This window comes from Uloborus diversus, chromosome 3 (assembly GCF_026930045.1).
Source record: "Uloborus diversus isolate 005 chromosome 3, Udiv.v.3.1, whole genome shotgun sequence".
Classification (NCBI taxonomy): domain Eukaryota; kingdom Metazoa; phylum Arthropoda; class Arachnida; order Araneae; family Uloboridae; genus Uloborus; species Uloborus diversus.
The window spans coordinates 142,965,851-142,983,452 of record NC_072733.1 but is presented as its reverse complement, the minus strand read 5'-3'; the positions used below and the strand labels follow the sequence as shown (position 1 = coordinate 142,983,452).

The window sequence follows — 17,602 nt, the reverse complement described above, 5'->3', positions numbered from 1 at the left end:
ATCCTAATTATTATTTTTTGAGCAACAACCTTGCTTTCTGATGGTAAAATATTCCAAAAGGAAAATACTTTGTATGTTCTTTATTTTTCATGTGTTATCTGGTAAAACAAAACATGTTAGTGTCCCCGTTTAGGATAACTTTCGTCTACATAAGAATTCCCAAACGAAAAATTCACTTTTGGTTTCATTTAAACTTACCTCTGGGCCTTTATACGGCATTCCTTTGACAATTTCTGGCGAAGCATAAAGTGCACTTCCACAAAAGGTACTCATTCTTCGATTTTCATCAAAAATATTTGATAAGCCGAAATCAGCGATCTAATGAAATAAATACAAATTAAAATTATTAAATTGTTTTCTAAACAACACCTTTTTTGCACGCAGGATTGCGCACGTAACGTAACCCCTTGAGACACGGTGGGTTTATTTGAATCATTTTTTTTATATATTTTTTCAGTCAACTGCACTGTAAAAAAATTCCGAAACGTTACTGGCTATTTCCGTAGAACGTCTCGGGATTTCACACGTTTTCACCTATTTCCCCGTAAAAACAAGTATCATCACAGAAAAGTTTCCTGAATCGCTACAAGTTGCATGCGTGCAGACTTGTCACAGTTGTGGAAAATATTTTTAGCAACCAGTTTAAAGATTCAATGAGCGTGTTTATTAAGTGCATCGGCCTAAAGTTGCTTACGGCCTGTCCAGACTGACTAAGCTTCCAATGAGAGCGAAAATATCAATGGATAGCTACAGCTTTGCAAGGCGGGAATTGCAGGCAAGAGATATGCTTGGTTCCTTCTTGCATAGCTTTAGCCGTGGTCGCTCTGATATTTATGGAGCCTTCTTGGTAAAGAAGGAAGGTTCTAATCAATTATACTGAGCCTACTTAACTTTTCTAGAAGGTTCAAGAGACATCACTGGCTTTAACAGGGCAGAGATTTCGCACGTCTTCATAAAGTTTCAAGGTTAATTTCAGAAAGGTTACTGACTTTTAACGGAAAGCGTTACTGGTTTTTCCAAGATATGTTACTGGAAGAAATTGGGCACATTAGCTGCCCATTATTTTTCAGGAACGTTTCTGAATCGTTTTTACAGTGTGACACAGTGGCCTCAAAAATAGGCTAAAAGATGTAATAAATATTGATGATTTCAGACGAAATCACGGTGGCTCAAAGGGTTAAAGTTTTCCTTTGGTTTTAACAATGTAATACAGTTTAATTCGTTGAAGATCCGTAGTATTCAATGCTAACCATAATGTCTAACAAGCAACAGGAACAGCGGTTAGTTTAAGTGGCCGTAATTTAATTAGTCGTAAAATAGAAAAGTAAGCAAAATAGTAGAAAAATTCGTTGAAGTACGTTTTTTCATGCTAGAGACAAACTCTAATAATTTTGCCGATCAGTAGTTTTGGAAAAAATGTCCTGCCCCTGAAAGAGTTGAAGATTTGTTTAAAAAATAAAGGAATAAGAATTTTCTAAAAACAAACACTTAAACAACATTATAAAACCTGAAACACTGAACGTTTGCTCATTTTTATTTGCCGTAGAACTACAACGTATGGTGGGTACTACCACTAAGACCACGAACGAACTTCGAGAAAAAAACTTTTTTACTTTAGTTGAAAATTTTTGTCCGAAAAAAAAACATATATACTTTTAATTTTGAAAAATTTAGAAATGGCAGTAAAATAATATTTAAATAATATTTGATCAAGTCCTCAAATTCTCCAAAATAGTGAAAAAACATTAATTTGTAGAATTTTGCTCGAAACAGCTGAGTAATAGTCACCTAGTTGTATTAATCACCCTACGTTATTAGTTCAATTTTTTCACACCATTAAGTAGGTTTTACTTTTAGTAGTGCCTTTTATTTAAAGTAATTCAAAGTGTAAACTCGTGGCGAATTCTGTGACTGCAAGCATCTTTTCTAAATGTTGACCTGAATGTTTGAGCGGTTTAAGGTTTTGTCAAAACAAAAAAGTAATGGATTTCATAGCAAAAATGTTTGCGTCTAGGCGCCAAGAAAACAACCGCAGAGTTAGCAAACTTCTGATTCTCTACCTCTTTCTCATTTTCTTTCGCATGTCGGCGATTTTCACCTCTTGTCACTTTAAACGAAGAACCTTATGGGCATGCCTCCAAAGAATGTTTCTGCTTTTCCTCTTTCTCATTGCTTTAAACGTCTGGTGAAACTGTCTAAACTAATTGTCAAAGATGAGGACGAGTTTGCTAAATGGATGTTTGGTTAAAAATTTATACACACGAATGCTATATTCAAATAGCTTTTAAGTAAATGCCTTTGTGCAAAAAAAAAAAAGTAAAAATGTACACAACAACGTTAAACAAAGCACACATTGGAAAACTAAAAAAAGAAAAAAAGAAAGAAAGAAATGCAGACACACGTGTTTGGAGTCACAACGAATCTCTTTCTCAATGCAAAAAATAGTGAAAAGCTGTAAAGACATGGGCTTTTATCGAATGTCTACACACATCAATAAGTTCAGAGCTTTTTGTATTGAAAAGGAAGTTCTTTGTAGCTCCTAAACATGTGATTGCATTTTTTGATGTTGCTTCAATGTTGGTCGGCATGCGTTTGGGAAATTCCACAGTAACAAACGTATCAGCGGTTGCATATAATGCCCTACAAAAAGGCTCCAAATATACTGTTTCATTGCATGAACGTCATGAAGAATATCGACTCTACATACTGGTGTGCAAAAATTAAGGACGAGACGGTTTTTTCAATATAACTTTGTACAAAAGCTTTCCAAATCAACACATTTAATACCGTAAGATCCCCAATACGCAAGGACATGTGTAATGTAAGCAACATTTACTAAAAGAGAAATCAGAGGGATAAAAAGAAGCTTTATTGAAAAAGTAGCATGGAGCGCAATGCGACTGAAAGCCGAAACATCCCTGTGATGGGTGTCCAGCAAGAAACATCCGGTCTTTAGTAGGGGATATGATCTCCCCGACTGCTAGGCAGGTTTCACAGCGTCTGCCCATGCTGAGAATGAGGGTGTCAATGCGTTGTTAAGTCATTGCTGCCCATTCGTCTTGCAGCGCCAATCGAAGCTCCCGAATCGTTACTGGTGGTAAGGTACGAGCTGCCAAGCGTCTGCCTAGAAAATCCCATACATGCTCAATGGGATTGAGATCCGGAGATCGTGCCGGCCAATCCATACGTTCAATATCCTCACTCTATAAGAGCTGTTCGGCAGCTACTGTGCGATGACATGGTGCATTGTCGTCCATGAAAAGGAACTGCGGACCCATAGCGCCTCTAAAAAGACGCACATATGGAAGAAGAATCTCGTTACAATAACGGATCCCGTTGACTGAACCTGCATCGAAGATGTGAAGGTCTGTACGACTACCAAGCATAATGCCTCCCCAAACGAGAACACCGCGACCTCCATACCTGTCCCTTTCAATGATGTTCGAGGGATGATTGCGGCTTCCCCGCTCTCTCCAGATGAGTATACGATGAGAATCGCTACTCAGACTGAATCTGCTCTCATCTGTAAAGAATACTCGTCCCCCCTTTCATTGTCTCTACAATTCCGGTGTTCCCGGCACCACAGAGAACGCCTTCTCCGATGGGCAGGCGTTAGAGGTACACACCGTATAGGGCGTTGTGCAAACAGACCACCACCGTGCAGTCTTTTCTGGCCACGGTAAAACGCGATATCTTTCGTCCAGTCGCCTGTGTCGTGTGTCTAGCGATTTCTCCCGCTGTCTACCGCCTGTTTCTTCTGGCCTGTAAGACAATATACCGGTCATCTGCGGGTGTGGTTCCTCGTGGACGACCACTACTGAACCCCCGGATAGCTGTTCCTGTAGTTTGAAATTGTCTCCAAAGTCGTGAAACGATGCTGTGAGCAATTCCGAACTCTGCAACCACACTTGTCACACTGCGGCCTTCCTCCAACTTCCCAATTATTCGACCTCGGGTAAAAGCATCCAGATGTCGTCTAACAGATTGATTATTCGCCATTTCTCGCTGAGGCAGCAACTCGGTGTGATTTTAACTGCTATACGGCGTGCAATCTCTTTGCCAGAAATACTGATCTTACACTGACAACATGCTTTATACCACTCTGACACTCCCTCATTACGTCTGCCTGCATTTCTGCGCATGTGCTACCGTACATCACCTTACTTAATCTCATGATTGGTCTTTCTGTCCGCTCTGCCTCTTCGTTCAGCTGATATGCTAATTTTTCGACTTCGTCCTTAATTTTTGCACACCAGTGTATATATAATGCATTTTTTTTTTATTACAATTCCTTATTCGTAGAAAGGAAGTAAAGTGAAATGAATCAATGATCCTTTAAATCCTTGACAATCTTATCAATTTATTTCTGTTTTATTCTTTTTTTTTTGCCATCGGCCAACGGCATCGGCCATCGGCAATCGGCCATTTGGACTAAAATAATCGGCCATCTGCCATCTTTGAACAATCGGTCAACAATCAGCATCGGCCCATCGGCCAAAAAATGCCATCGGTCGAGCCCTAAATTTAATCAAAATTTGATAAATTTGATGCAATGTCACGTACGAGTAGGCTTTTTGTGTAGATTATACATGGCATGCGATCATTTTAATAATAAACTATATTTTAAAGTTCCACACATGCTTTGAATTTGAACAGTATAGCGTCAAAATTGACTAACATAGTAAGGATATACTTTGTGAAAAAGTATCAGAAGTTATCATTTATTAAAATTTGCTTTGATATTAATTAATCCTTACATACAAGGTCCGGCTATTAATTTCCAGGACTAACGTAACTGTAGGATAACGAAAAGCCGGAAGATAGTGCTAATGATTGAATATTGAAGAGTGTTTTCTCGCGCATGTGCGTGCAATCGGCGCCATTCTGAAGTTAGTGGTTCTCGTGGAAAGGCGCATTAAAACGTAGCTCTTAAATTTCTGTTGTGGAAGTGAAATGGAGCAAAGAATGAACATTAAATTTTGCTTCAAGGAATGCATCTTATCCAGGAACGCAGGTTCAGCATCAGCGTTGTCGATAAGTTCGCCACATGCATCCAGTCTCAATTGCTTTTGTTCGTTTCTTAAATGATGAGGAACGAATCTGGAACAAATCGCATCGTCTCACTGCTTTAGTATAACATGAGTTGGAAACCATACAATTCAGTATTAGGTACGCCATCAAGCTCCATTTCTTTCCAAGTTTTATCTGAAATTCCATTTGTAAGCGGACGATCCGAGTTTTCGCACTTCTGCTTGCTTATTGATGAACTCACGGTAGTCGCTCAGCTTCGAAGTTGAAATCTGGAATTGTAAGTTTTCACTGTCCAATCGAATTCTTAGAACTTGCGATCGTACACCAACGGAAACCAAGTTCTCTGATGACGTTTCGTTCTTCTGCAAGCACACTGGTTACTTTGATAATCCAAAATATCTAACAATAGTGGTTGTAGAGATGATCGAAGCGTCATGAGAGAACTTGGTTTACGTCGAATTACGAGGGCAAGTTTGAAGAATTTGTTTGTATAACGAAAATTTCATGTTTTAATGTCGAAGCTTAGAGACTACCAAGAGCTCACTGACAGGCAGAAGTGGGAAATATCGGAGCCTCCATTTACAAAGGAAAAAAATGGTACTTTGATGACGTACCAATTGAACAGACGTCACATTGGGTTTGTTGTCAAACCAAGAGGAATAGTATTTTCAGTAAGTTACCGCCCTATAGGCAAGGCTAAAGCAGAAATACATGAAATACATCGTCAGCTCAGTCATTCCAGCCGAGGGCTTCAGTTTCGTGCTTACTAACACTCATCAGCCGGGCATAGAAAGTGACTGAGCTGGAGGTGTAAAACCTCTTAAGGAAGCCAAGAGTGCCAAACAAACTGGTAGCTAATATAGAATTAGCACTGACCAGACGAGTGACCGAAACAATGGTTCGGTTCAACTCGAGTTGAGCTAAAGAGGGATAGTACAGTAAATTTATTACGTGGAAAGTTCAGCAGGTGTATTTTTTAATATTTTTATGCATGGAAAACTGAACAACACAAACTACGAATTTCTTTTCAAATATTTCCATTATTTGTCTCAATATATACCTTATAAATGAACTAAAATAAACCATACCAAAATGTATATACAATTGAGTCTCGGATTGCTGATAAACATAAAAGCTAGACTGGAGCTTATATTTTGAATTTACAAATTATAAAATTTGAATTTTTAAAACTACAATTAATTTTAAATGAAAATTAGACACACACCACACACACACGCGCGCACAAACACACCAAATTTACTTTGTAGTTTTCACTTCTGTCGCCAGTCCCATGACTGCCTTTTTTTTTTCTTTCCCCTTTAATTTGGACTTTCTTTTTTCAAAATGCAAAGCTTTGTATTTTCTCAAGTGTATATCATCGTTCTAATAACTGGTATTGTGTATTCACACTCATTCGATAAAATGCAGGAAGCATGATTTCAAGCAATAGTGAAAGTATAAACATTAATACATTAATCTACCTTACCTGAGCATTTCCCTCTTGATCCAAAAGTATATTTTCTAACTTCAAATCTCGGTGACATATCTGATTCTGAAAACAAAAATTTTTGGAATGAATATATTGATGAATATTTTCATTTAAAAAAATTTTAAATATCTGAACTGCCACATAAAAACCTTTTGATTTATAATTCGCTGCTTATTCTCTTTAAAAAAAATCCCTTAAATAAATTAAAATATCGCTATTTATTCTCTTAAAATTTTGTTTAATGAGTTAATAGTATAGAGTAAATAATAAATTATAATGAGTAGATAAAAAGAAAATATATTGCGTTTTTCTTTGTCAAATACTTTTTCGGTACAAACGATGATAAAACTATTTAGGAGTTTTGCTTACAATAATTTTTTATATTGTTTCATTATATCATTAACGTAGCTTAAATGAATTTATTTTCAGCACAAAAGGAACTAGTATTTTGTTTCCTCGCAGAATATTTTACAAAAAATGTAATGATTATATGTTCACTAGCTTCTAATTGAAGGGTACTATCGAGTTTGAATTAATATGGATCTCTGGAATAAAAGTTGTTTAGGGAAATTTTGATCTTAAAGCTGTAAAAAAGGCCTCATGCTAAACATGATTTTTTGAAAATGTGTATTTTTAATATAACCCTCAACCAGAGTTGATTCTAAAGCGAGGAATTCTTCCCTTTCCTTTTCAAAATTTAAATTCCGCAATACTTGCCCTCTAAAAGTAGTTCTAGTTGTTAAAATTCTAGAGAGAGCGCATCACATTTGTGCCCATTTAATTTTTCAACTTTATCTTTCCCAGAAATCAATCATCAGTTTCCGTTGAAGTTAAAGATATTTAATATCATAACAAATCTACAGGAAATCAATGTGAAACATCTTAGTCTTATTCTTCCGGAAAATAAGCAACACTTACAAAAATCGCAAGCGCAACAACCAAGCTTTTAGAAAAATTACAATCGCAAAAACGAACTATTTTCATGCACACATGTATGGAGATTGTTGTTGTTTACTCTTGTTCATTTTGAAAATTTTCTCTCATATTTCGTGTATATTTAAAGTAACGGGTTTAAAAAAGGTCATTTTTAGATCATTTCTCAAATAGTAGTTGGATGGTAAGAGATATCCACACATAATCAGATTTTACACGAAGCATAGTTGCTGCACTGAATTCTTAAGGACAAATGCTTTTCATTTGTTAATCATCACCTATCCAAGTACCGTTGCAATGCCAATTTACTTTCGCGCATACACAGTGAAAAATTTATTCATTTTATTTCTCATATCTAATCAAATTTTTAACACTTTAATTTCAAATTTCAATTTTTATTTCTCTCTTGCATGCTGTCGAATTTTCTGAATGCTTTTCGACGGAAAGCTCTGCTTGTTATAAGCAAAATCTTGCGAAAGAAATTTGCGTTTTTGAAAAAAAAAAAAATGGTTACATAAAGTGAATATGATATTTTCATACAAAACGTATGAAATAATTTAAAATAGCGAGTAAACTAAAATTTGAAGTGTTGGTCCACAGAGACTCGGAGCAAATGGATATTGCTTCTTCTTTGCTTGTAGGGTTGCTTATTTCACATATCCTGTATATGCTTTTATGCGTCTTTCAATTCAGTATTTTTTAAAAAATTCAACGAAAAAAGCAACCTTTGCTAACTGTTCTGTAACAAGGGGAAAAAAAAGAGTGATTTTGAAACTCTTTTGAGGATAAAAAGTAAAAAACTGCACCTTTGAAATATTTTTCATATAAATCTGGTGATAATAATCCAGAAATTGAAACTTTTTTTTCTGATGGAAAAGATAAGAAATAGATTGCAAGATGAATCAAACCGCTATTTTTATGATGCGGTAAATGTTACGAACTTTAGTAACGTAACAAAAACATCCTAATCCAATTAGATTCAAACTTAAGAAAAAGCAACTAGTTCCAAAATGTTAGACTAGTTTTTTTTATTTGTATTTGATGGCTAAACTTTCTTTAGGGACTAAGCAGTTTAAAAATACACTAAACATTGGGGTTAAGTGACTTGTGGGCATGCTTAAGTTTTTTTTTTTTTTTTTTTAAATGTGGATAGAAATGTTGCAGTACTAGTTCATGAAAAAGCTAATTCTAATGGTATTAGAAATTAGAAATTGCACTTTAATAGCTGTAATAATTTCATTCATTTTCAATATACAATGGCGGAAAAAAATTCCAACACCAAGAAAAACTTGTGCTAGATAAACAAAATTTGGTAGGCATGTTTATACACCTGAAAGACGACATCGATTGAAATTTCGCTCTTCGCGCATAGCACTAGTAGCAAGTGTAAATAGACGCTACTAGTGCTACAAGTGTAGCACTAGTAGCGCCACTTAGAAGTTTTAAATTGGGGTTGATTTAAATACGTGCCGTAAAGTTCGTTATCGTTATTTTTCTGTGAAATTGAACGTATTGAATTGATATTAGACAAGATTACTTTTAAGAAGACGAAAAAGCCATTATCAACAGCGCACCGAGTTTAATTTGAGGTCGTGCAATGGGGCTACAAGACGGCAGATTTTCTTTCTACGATATTGCATTAAGACTTCGCTGGAATATATCCACTGCGCATGATTGTAGGGAACAGTGATCCCAAGAAGATCGGGTTCTGGGCGGCCACGTGGCCCTTACTGAGAGGGAAGAGCGCCGTATTCGCCGTACGGCTGTGGCTCATCGTTAAGGCAGAAATTCGAGCTGCAGTTGGTGCCACAGTGACACAATGAACTGTCAGAAATCGGGTGCTTCACGGACAGTGCCGAGCCAGACGACCTGTATGGTGTATTCCACTGACGCCAAAAGACCTTGCCGTTTGCGACGCCAGTAGTGTCAATCCAGAGCTCATTGGAAGACAGAGTGGAGATCACAGTTGTGCTTTCTGATGAAAGCAGATTCTGTCTTGGTGCCAGTGATGGCCGTGTGTTGGTCAGACGGAGGCCAGGGGCACACCTGCAACCAAACTGTCTGGAGCCTAGACTCACAGGACCTTTACCTGCAGTCATGACCTAAAGAGCGATTTCCTATGACAGCGGGATCACTCTCCTGGTTATTCCAAACACACTGACAGCAAATTTGTACGCAGGGCCGGATTTACAGATCTTACTCCCATGGGCCCGAACATTTTTGCCGCTCCCCCCCCCCACTTGTTACTTCATTAAAAAAAAACGGTAAATTTATTCAAGGGTAAAATGTTTCGATTTTTATAACTTTCTCTTCTGTTCGTTGCATAGTGAATATAACAGAATATAAACAACCACGGAGACCCCTATTTTATAATACTAAATGTTCACTTTATCAAAGGTCAAAGTTGCAGTCGTTAATATGTAGTTATTGAACTCCGCTAGTAGTTGACAGAACATTTGACTTCTTGTCACATTTTTTTTGAATAGTTAAACTTTTGTAAATTGTTAGAAAAGGAATTACTTTCTTTGACCCAGGAAACAGATGTTGTGAGTATGGAAACCCATTTTCTTAGAGAAATGAGCATAACACTATAGTAAAAACAAGTAATATATAAAAAAGCTTTTTTAAGGCAATTCCTACTTAGGTCAACGTAGAAAAATAATGCATGTGCTCTATTAAGCACCATTTAAGCGTTAAATAGTTTAACTTTTTGATGGATCATTTTTCATTTTAATGGAGCTTTAGGTATTGTTTTAAGCCCCGCCTCGTTAAAAAATCAACCATTTAAGTTTATACTTCAACAACTTTGTTCCGGCAGTATTTAACATGCAGTTTGTTTTGATTTGTTTTATTTCATGAAACATTTTGAACTTGCACAGTGAAATGATGCATTCAACAGTAAAAATGAATATTAATGAATTTACTATTGAAGGCTCACCTTAATATAGCATGAAATTAGTTTCATTAAAAAGTTCACAATGATTAGTTAATTAATTACTTTGATTATAGAATATTGCATTGTCATCGCATCTGAGGTCGTGTTCCAACCCAGAAACAAATCTAATGACAGGAAGTGGGTGAAAATTGAGCTGCATGATTTAAAAGAGATATATATAAACAATTGAATAACATACTGAAAGGCAACGCCAAGTAAACTTTCTCATGAAAAGAAGATTTTATTGCTGAAAATATTACGTACTTTGTTACAGAAAGATATGATAAGATTGGGATAAAATAAGGAATTGAAATAAATGACAAGTTGCGGGTATGCTTAAGAGTTTTTTTCTCTTACATTTTGCCGTGGATACAAATGGGTCTAGTTCATGAAAAAAAAAAAAAAACTAATTCTTATGGTGGTAGAACTCAAAAATTACTTTTATATAGCTATGATATCTTCATTAATTTTCCAATATGATTTATATTTTTATATATTTCGAAATAAGTTGTTACGCTATTACACTACTTTGAACAGATTCAGTCCCACTCGATTCATTATGGTCGTTTTAAAAACTAACAATGCTCATGCTAGTTGAATTCAATTAATATTTAGAGGAATTAAACAAAAAAAAATCAACAATATTGAAACACTAATTTTTCTCAAATTTAAAATACCTTGAACTTCCAATTCGAACAACATTAAAACTAAAAGGATGATAGAGAAACTCAGAAACTGTGCTTTTGAATTTGCAACTAAATTACAACAAAAATAATTAAAATAAATAAAACTATTTTATTGCTGAATTTTTTTATTTATCACTTATCAAATTTAGCTATTTAATCATCAACACTCAACAAGAATTTTGAGTAAGAACGGCCTGAAGCACCGACGCAGACAATGAGTTTTTTGATGCGATGATTTTTTTCATCTTTAACTCGTCACATGAGCACAACTCAAATACTTATATCATATTATCAAGTTTTGGGCACATTAGTTTGAACGTATATTAAATGGCTTGATTAATGATAAAAAACATTCAGGATAGAAAAAAAACCTAAGAAATGAGTACTTCCCAATAAAACTATGATTTGATTTATATATACAAAAAAATCAGCAAGTTCCTTAAGACAAAAGCACTTCAAATACTTTAATTCAAAGGAAATTCACTACTGGTGGGTGAATAGCAGTAAGAAATTAACATAATAAATAACATTATATATATATATATATAAACTTACAGTTGAAATTTTAAAAAAGGTGTTTGCACTTGATTATTAACATATTTAGAATACGAATAATAAGAGCTGTTTCATTAAAACCTCTTACGTCTTGCTTTACTATTGGCAAATGTATCAATAACCTCATTAAAGTCTAATTTAACAGTTAAGTCATTTTCAATAGCCAAAATCAATAAATGAACTAATTTTTGTTGGCCTACTGAAGATCTCAAATAATTTTTGATCCGGGAAAGTGTGGAGAAAGATCTTTCAGCTGCACAGTTAGTTGCTGGTGTGCATAAAAACACTTTAAGGCAAATGCTTATGTTAGGATATAAGTCTTGGAGATCTTTTGATTTTATAAGTCGATACAGTTCTGACTGGGACATTTCTTCCGTACTATCCGGTTTTTCTTGGGGAAGGAGTCCCTTTAGATGAATACACTCGATCACCAATGAAGAATATTCAATGTCAGCTGTATAAAACTTTTGCAGTGAGGCTGCTGCTGCTGTTATTTCTTCCACATCTAAGTTACGTAGATTTGACAAAAATGCAAATCTATTTGAAAACTCTTTATATACACCAATTCTCTTATTCAACTCGGTCGAAAGCTTATCAGTTATTGTTGCATAATTTTCTTGCAGGCAACGGATCTAGTTTTCTTCTGTTTCCCCACCTTCTTCAAGTTCAGATGAATCTGATTCATCATAGAATTTCCTCCTCTTTCTCTGTCTCTTATTGCTTTCAAGACAATCACTGTCTATGCCAAGAATATTTCTAATCTCCTGTAATTTCTTCTGCGCATCAGTAATAAAAAAATATGAAGCATTTCTCAGCTCGTTCAGAAATTTTTCAAGGGAATTGTATAAGTTAACAACAGTGTACAGATTAATTCGATGGGACTGTATTTTTTCGCTTACAGAGTTGAATTCGTTTAGTACATTTCCCCAAAATGATGCCATGAATATTGTTTCAAGAGAAATGAGTTCTTTTAAAAGCCCTTTAGCTTTGCTCTTCGTAATTCCGTTCTCTTCTTGGCTATCGGTCATACTCTTTAGGCATTTTGCAATAGGCTGAAAACTTCTATTTAAGCTTTTGCAAGCATCTTCTCTTGCTGACCATCTGGTTGTGCTTAGAGTTTTAATTGTTAGGTTCTTCTCACCGGGTTTATAAAACGACTCAAGGAGGCTCCATTGATGGGTAGATGAAGAGAAAAAATTGTAGAGTGATTGCAGTAAGTCAAAAAAGTTTTTCGCAAGAGTACAACATTCTGCAGCATGGGATCCTACTAAATTGAGAGAATGGCCAAAGCAAGGAACGTAAGATATCAATGGATTTATTTCTTTTAGCTTGGCTTGTAAGCCATTATATATTCCAGACATGTTGTATGCGTTATCAAGCGATTGTCCACGACAGTTTTGAATGTCTAAATTATGTGTCTTCAAAAATTCGAAAACTGCTTCTGCAAGTTCTACACTTTTATGACCTTGGTTTTTCAAAAAACCAACAAATCTCTCTTCAGGGTATCCCATTTCATTGACATATCTTAAAACAAAAGACAACTGGTCATTATGTGTCACATCGGGTGTTGAATCAACTATAATTGAGAAATATTTCGATTCTTTCACTTCTTTTAAGATAGTTTCTAGAACTTTCTTACCCATTAAATCAATTAATTCATCACATACTGTTGATGAAAGGTAAGATGTATTTCCTTGACCAGGGTTACCGTACTTTTGAATGTGTGATTTTAAGAATGGGTCAAACTCTGCAATCAATTCAAGGCACATCATAAAGTTGCCATTACTGGTGGAACCAAACACTTCATCGTCTCCTCTGAAAGCTAGTCCTCGCGATGCCAGTTTTTTAATAACGATGACAACTCTATGAAGTACTTCCCTCCAATACTTCACTTCCTCTTCAATTTGCGTTTTTAACTGCCTGTCAATGGAACTTATTTCAGCAGTTCTTTGCTTAAAGGTTAGGACACTGTCAAGATGTGTATGAGAGTTCTCATGCTCTTTAAGCCTTTGAAAACCATGCTTCCAGTCATTAAAACCACCGTCAGTAAATTGAGTTGAAGTGGTGCAAAATAGTTTACACGGGCCACAAAATATAGATCCTTGGCTGGGCGAATAGATCAAGTAATCTCTATTTACTATTTCTCCGTTCGCAAGTTCTCGATTAAAGAGTCCCTACTAGCAAAATTTCTTGCATCAACCTTGACAGATCTTGATATTATACTGACGGCGTCAATATTGACGTGTTTCATACTGCATAAAGATTGCATAAAGATTAAAAAGCAATATTACAATAACAACACGTATGCAACATTGCATTCATCTTTAAATATCAATATTGATATTACCTTACAATAACAACATTGCATACATGTTGTCGCCGTCAAGATGATATTGATTTTATGCTGTCGCCGTCAAGGTAATTAGTACACAATAGAACAGGTGGACGTTCGTTGATACTTGCGCATGCGCACAGTTCTTTCTACCCAGCATCCCTCGCATTGCTGGCACATTCTTCCTGCTTCGACCTCAATCGGTTCAGAGGTGCTGCACGTGGCATTGCATTCTTTTAGGCTTCGTTAAGTTGGTTGCTTAGTTATTAGTCTGGAATAGTATTGTTTTAGGAAAAACTTATGGATGACTGATAACTGCATTTGTTTATTAATATAGTACTAAATAAGTCATATCGCAGACGATGTGCGATCAATGTTAGAAATGGCCGAAAATAACTTTTTTCGTCCCTAGAATTTGAAACAAAGGACATAGCCCAGAATTTCGTATTATCACTTCAATCTCACGTAAGATTAATTTTATTCAATGGTGTTTATGTTATTCTTTAAGATAAATTCATATGTTTTGTCCATGGGATATTTTCAATGCTGACATCCATTTGAAAATGTACTTATTTATTGTATTTATTTATTTATTTATTATTTTGCTACCTTTACTCTTAAACGTGCTATAAAAACTTCCGCAATTATTCCTAACTAGGCATTTTATGTCTTTATAATACAATTAGAAGCATGAATTTAAAAAATAAGTCAAGTATTACGCAAAACGAAGAAACTTTCATTTTTTAAATTAAATTGCGAGTACTATTAATATCTTTATATGAATTTCCAACCAGATGTCAGCTTTCAGAAAATATTCTCAGGCTAGAAAACTATCTTGAAGAATAACAGAAATAATTAAAGAATAAAATTTAATTCTCGAGTTTGAAGTGAAAATAATACAAATAAATAAATGGATAAAACACCTTGCAAACGTGCTGATTTCATACTGTCATGTCAATGTATCCTGACATTTTCCTGTCATATCAATACGTATGCAATATTACAAAAGCAAGATCATCTTGCCTAAACCTTGATTTCATGCTGTCATGACAACATCTTGATATTATCCTGTCATATCAATACGTATGCAAGATTACAAAAGCAAGATCATCTTGCCTAGACCTTGATTTCATGCTGTCATGACAACATCTTGATATTATCCTGTCATATCAATACGTATGCAATGTTACAAAAGCAGCCTACCTTGATATTTTCCTTGTCAGTCAATATTGTGGCAGCCTGCTGACAGCATAAAGGGAGTAACATAACAACATTGAGGCAGTATTAATGCAAGATGATTTTTCTTGCATGTCAACCTTTATGCAATACTGAGGCAAGATATTTTGCTTACTGGGTTTCAAAAACCTATTTTTTTCAGGGTACGATCTTTTTGATTGTTCAAAATTTCCATCCTTATTTTGATCAAACCCATTTTTCACGAAGAAGTCTCTGGTATCATCATTGACGGTCCAGAATATTGGATTATACTGGGCTTGTCCGTTCCACTGGAGGTACTAGACTTCGTGGGATCAGGTTGAAAACGATCATTATCCTTCCCCTCAACATCATATGCAGCTTCTTTCTCTTCAGTAATTACTTTATGTCTTTCTTCTTCTACCTCTACGTTTTCTCCGTGTTCTATAGTTGAATTCGAGTTCAATTCGGAAGAAGGTTCCTCTGAACGTGGATTAGTTTTAAAAAAATTATCTATTTTTATGGTTTTATTTACAACTTCACTTAGCTTTTTCCTCTTTTCGTCTGCTTTTTTTTATATCCTGCACCACTGAGCCTTTTGCGTCTGTCCATCTTTTCAAATTTAAGCACAAATAGCCGATATAGTATCTGAATTCGGCCACTAAATGCACCAAGGCATTTTTATTGAAATATTTGCACTGATTTAAGTATCCAAGTGTCACAGCTTTTGGTATCACACGAAAACAAAAGTAATAATTTTCAGCATAAACATTCACTGCAATTTAAAACAATACTGTTGTGAGGGAGAGCAAAATAATACGAGCTTACGGAATAAACGAAACTTGAGCACTGTAGTAGTACCATAGCACTACCTGAAGCCCATACGTCACATTCCATCCTTTAGCCTCAGGTATAAATTTGCCTTCGGAAACGGACCGACATCTGGACACCAGACCTCTCAGTTTCCTGTGCGAAATGTATGGACATACAAATTCCTCACCCCCAAAAAAACGGCGAATATTTAGGTCCGCATTTTGAGGAACCTTCTTGAAGCGAACCTTCTCGGTCCGGCATTTGGCGAGTTACGGTTACGACCGTTACGACCAGTAAAAAAAAATCAGCAAAAGCGCAGCCGCCGTTCGTCCGTTTCCTCTCCTTATCAAACGCCCTCAAGTTCCCGCTAAAAAATACCTCCCAGACAGACACCTTTAAGCTAATTAGAACCATGTGACTGATGTTACAATGGTGTATTCATATTCCCAAGACCTGAGCATGGAGTGAGGGAGACAGTCAACCCCTTTAGCCGCGGGGGGATGTTTTTCTTGTCGCCCCCGGTCGGTCCTAATAAGGAAAAAAGAGGAAAATAGCTGAAAATAGTGCTTTTGCATTGTTTGGTTGGTTCTTTTCTATTTCTAGTCTCCTAGCAAGCGCCGCCCTTTATTTCCATGAAAAATATCGTATATACTTTTCAAAGATGGGAATTGCAAACGGTTCTTTTTTTTTTTTTTTTTTGATAAAATTTTTAATTTAAACACATTGCCACTCTCTAGAATTTGCCGCCCTGGGCCCGGGCTTATGTGGCCCATGCTTAAATCCGGCCCTGTTTGTACTTCAGTCTGGTGTTTCAACCTGTAGTATTGCCAGCAGAGAGCGCACTCAAGGGGGCCTTTTCCAACAGGAAAACGCTCACTCTCACACCGCTGTTGCAACATAACGGGCTAACAGAGTGTTGACATGTTACCTTGGCCAGCGAAATCATCACATCTGTCTCCAATTGAGCACGTAAGGGATATCTTTGGTGACAACTCCATCATCGTCCACAGTCAGCACTGGCCGTCCCCGTATTTACATAACAAGTGCAACAAGCATGGAACTCCATATCATAAGTGAAATTCGGCACCTGTATGACACAACGTATGCACGCTTGCAGGTTTCCATTGTTTGTTGTGGAGGTTACACCGGCTATTAATGTAACAGCATTTCACATTTGAAATGCATTTTCTTGAGCTTAAATTAATCTGTAATCTTCAAAGCTTAATCAATGAAACATGTTAACTAGACAAATGCATTGTTCAAATTTTATTACTCTGCAATAATTTTTTTCCTGGTGTTGGGATTTTTTTCCCCGTCAGAGTATATGTTGAAATAATTGCTGAATAACCTTTGAGAGTGTAAGAATGAAGACTTTCACGGCCGGTGTCAGAGAGAGATTCCGGGCTGTTGTGCCTTGGTCTGAGTGTTGTTTCTCCAAACGTTTCGAACGCATCTGTGGCGGTCATCTTCAGTGTTTATGTGGTCGAAGCTTCTGGGGAAGTGACTTCCTAGCAACTGATGCAGATTTCGAAGTGTTGTCACTATTTATGTGTGAAGAGATAGCTCTCCCTTCGTTTTGGGCCAGGATTGGCTGATGAACGTTCGTCCTTGTTTCTGGTTGGCTGAAACTTGAG

At 36.0% G+C, this 17,602-nt stretch overlaps 1 protein-coding gene across 1 annotated transcript in view; it reads right to left on the bottom strand.

Moving 5' to 3' along the window:
* Positions 1-17,602, bottom strand: part of LOC129218972 (uncharacterized) — a 158,270-nt gene that overhangs the window by 25,282 nt on the left and 115,386 nt on the right. Inside the window, exons 4-5 of the mRNA XM_054853291.1 lie at positions 6,518-6,583; positions 199-318 (exon numbers count right to left, since the gene is read on the bottom strand). Coding sequence (XP_054709266.1) covers positions 199-318; positions 6,518-6,583 — 186 coding nt within the window. The remainder of the gene's footprint in view (positions 1-198; positions 319-6,517; positions 6,584-17,602) is intronic.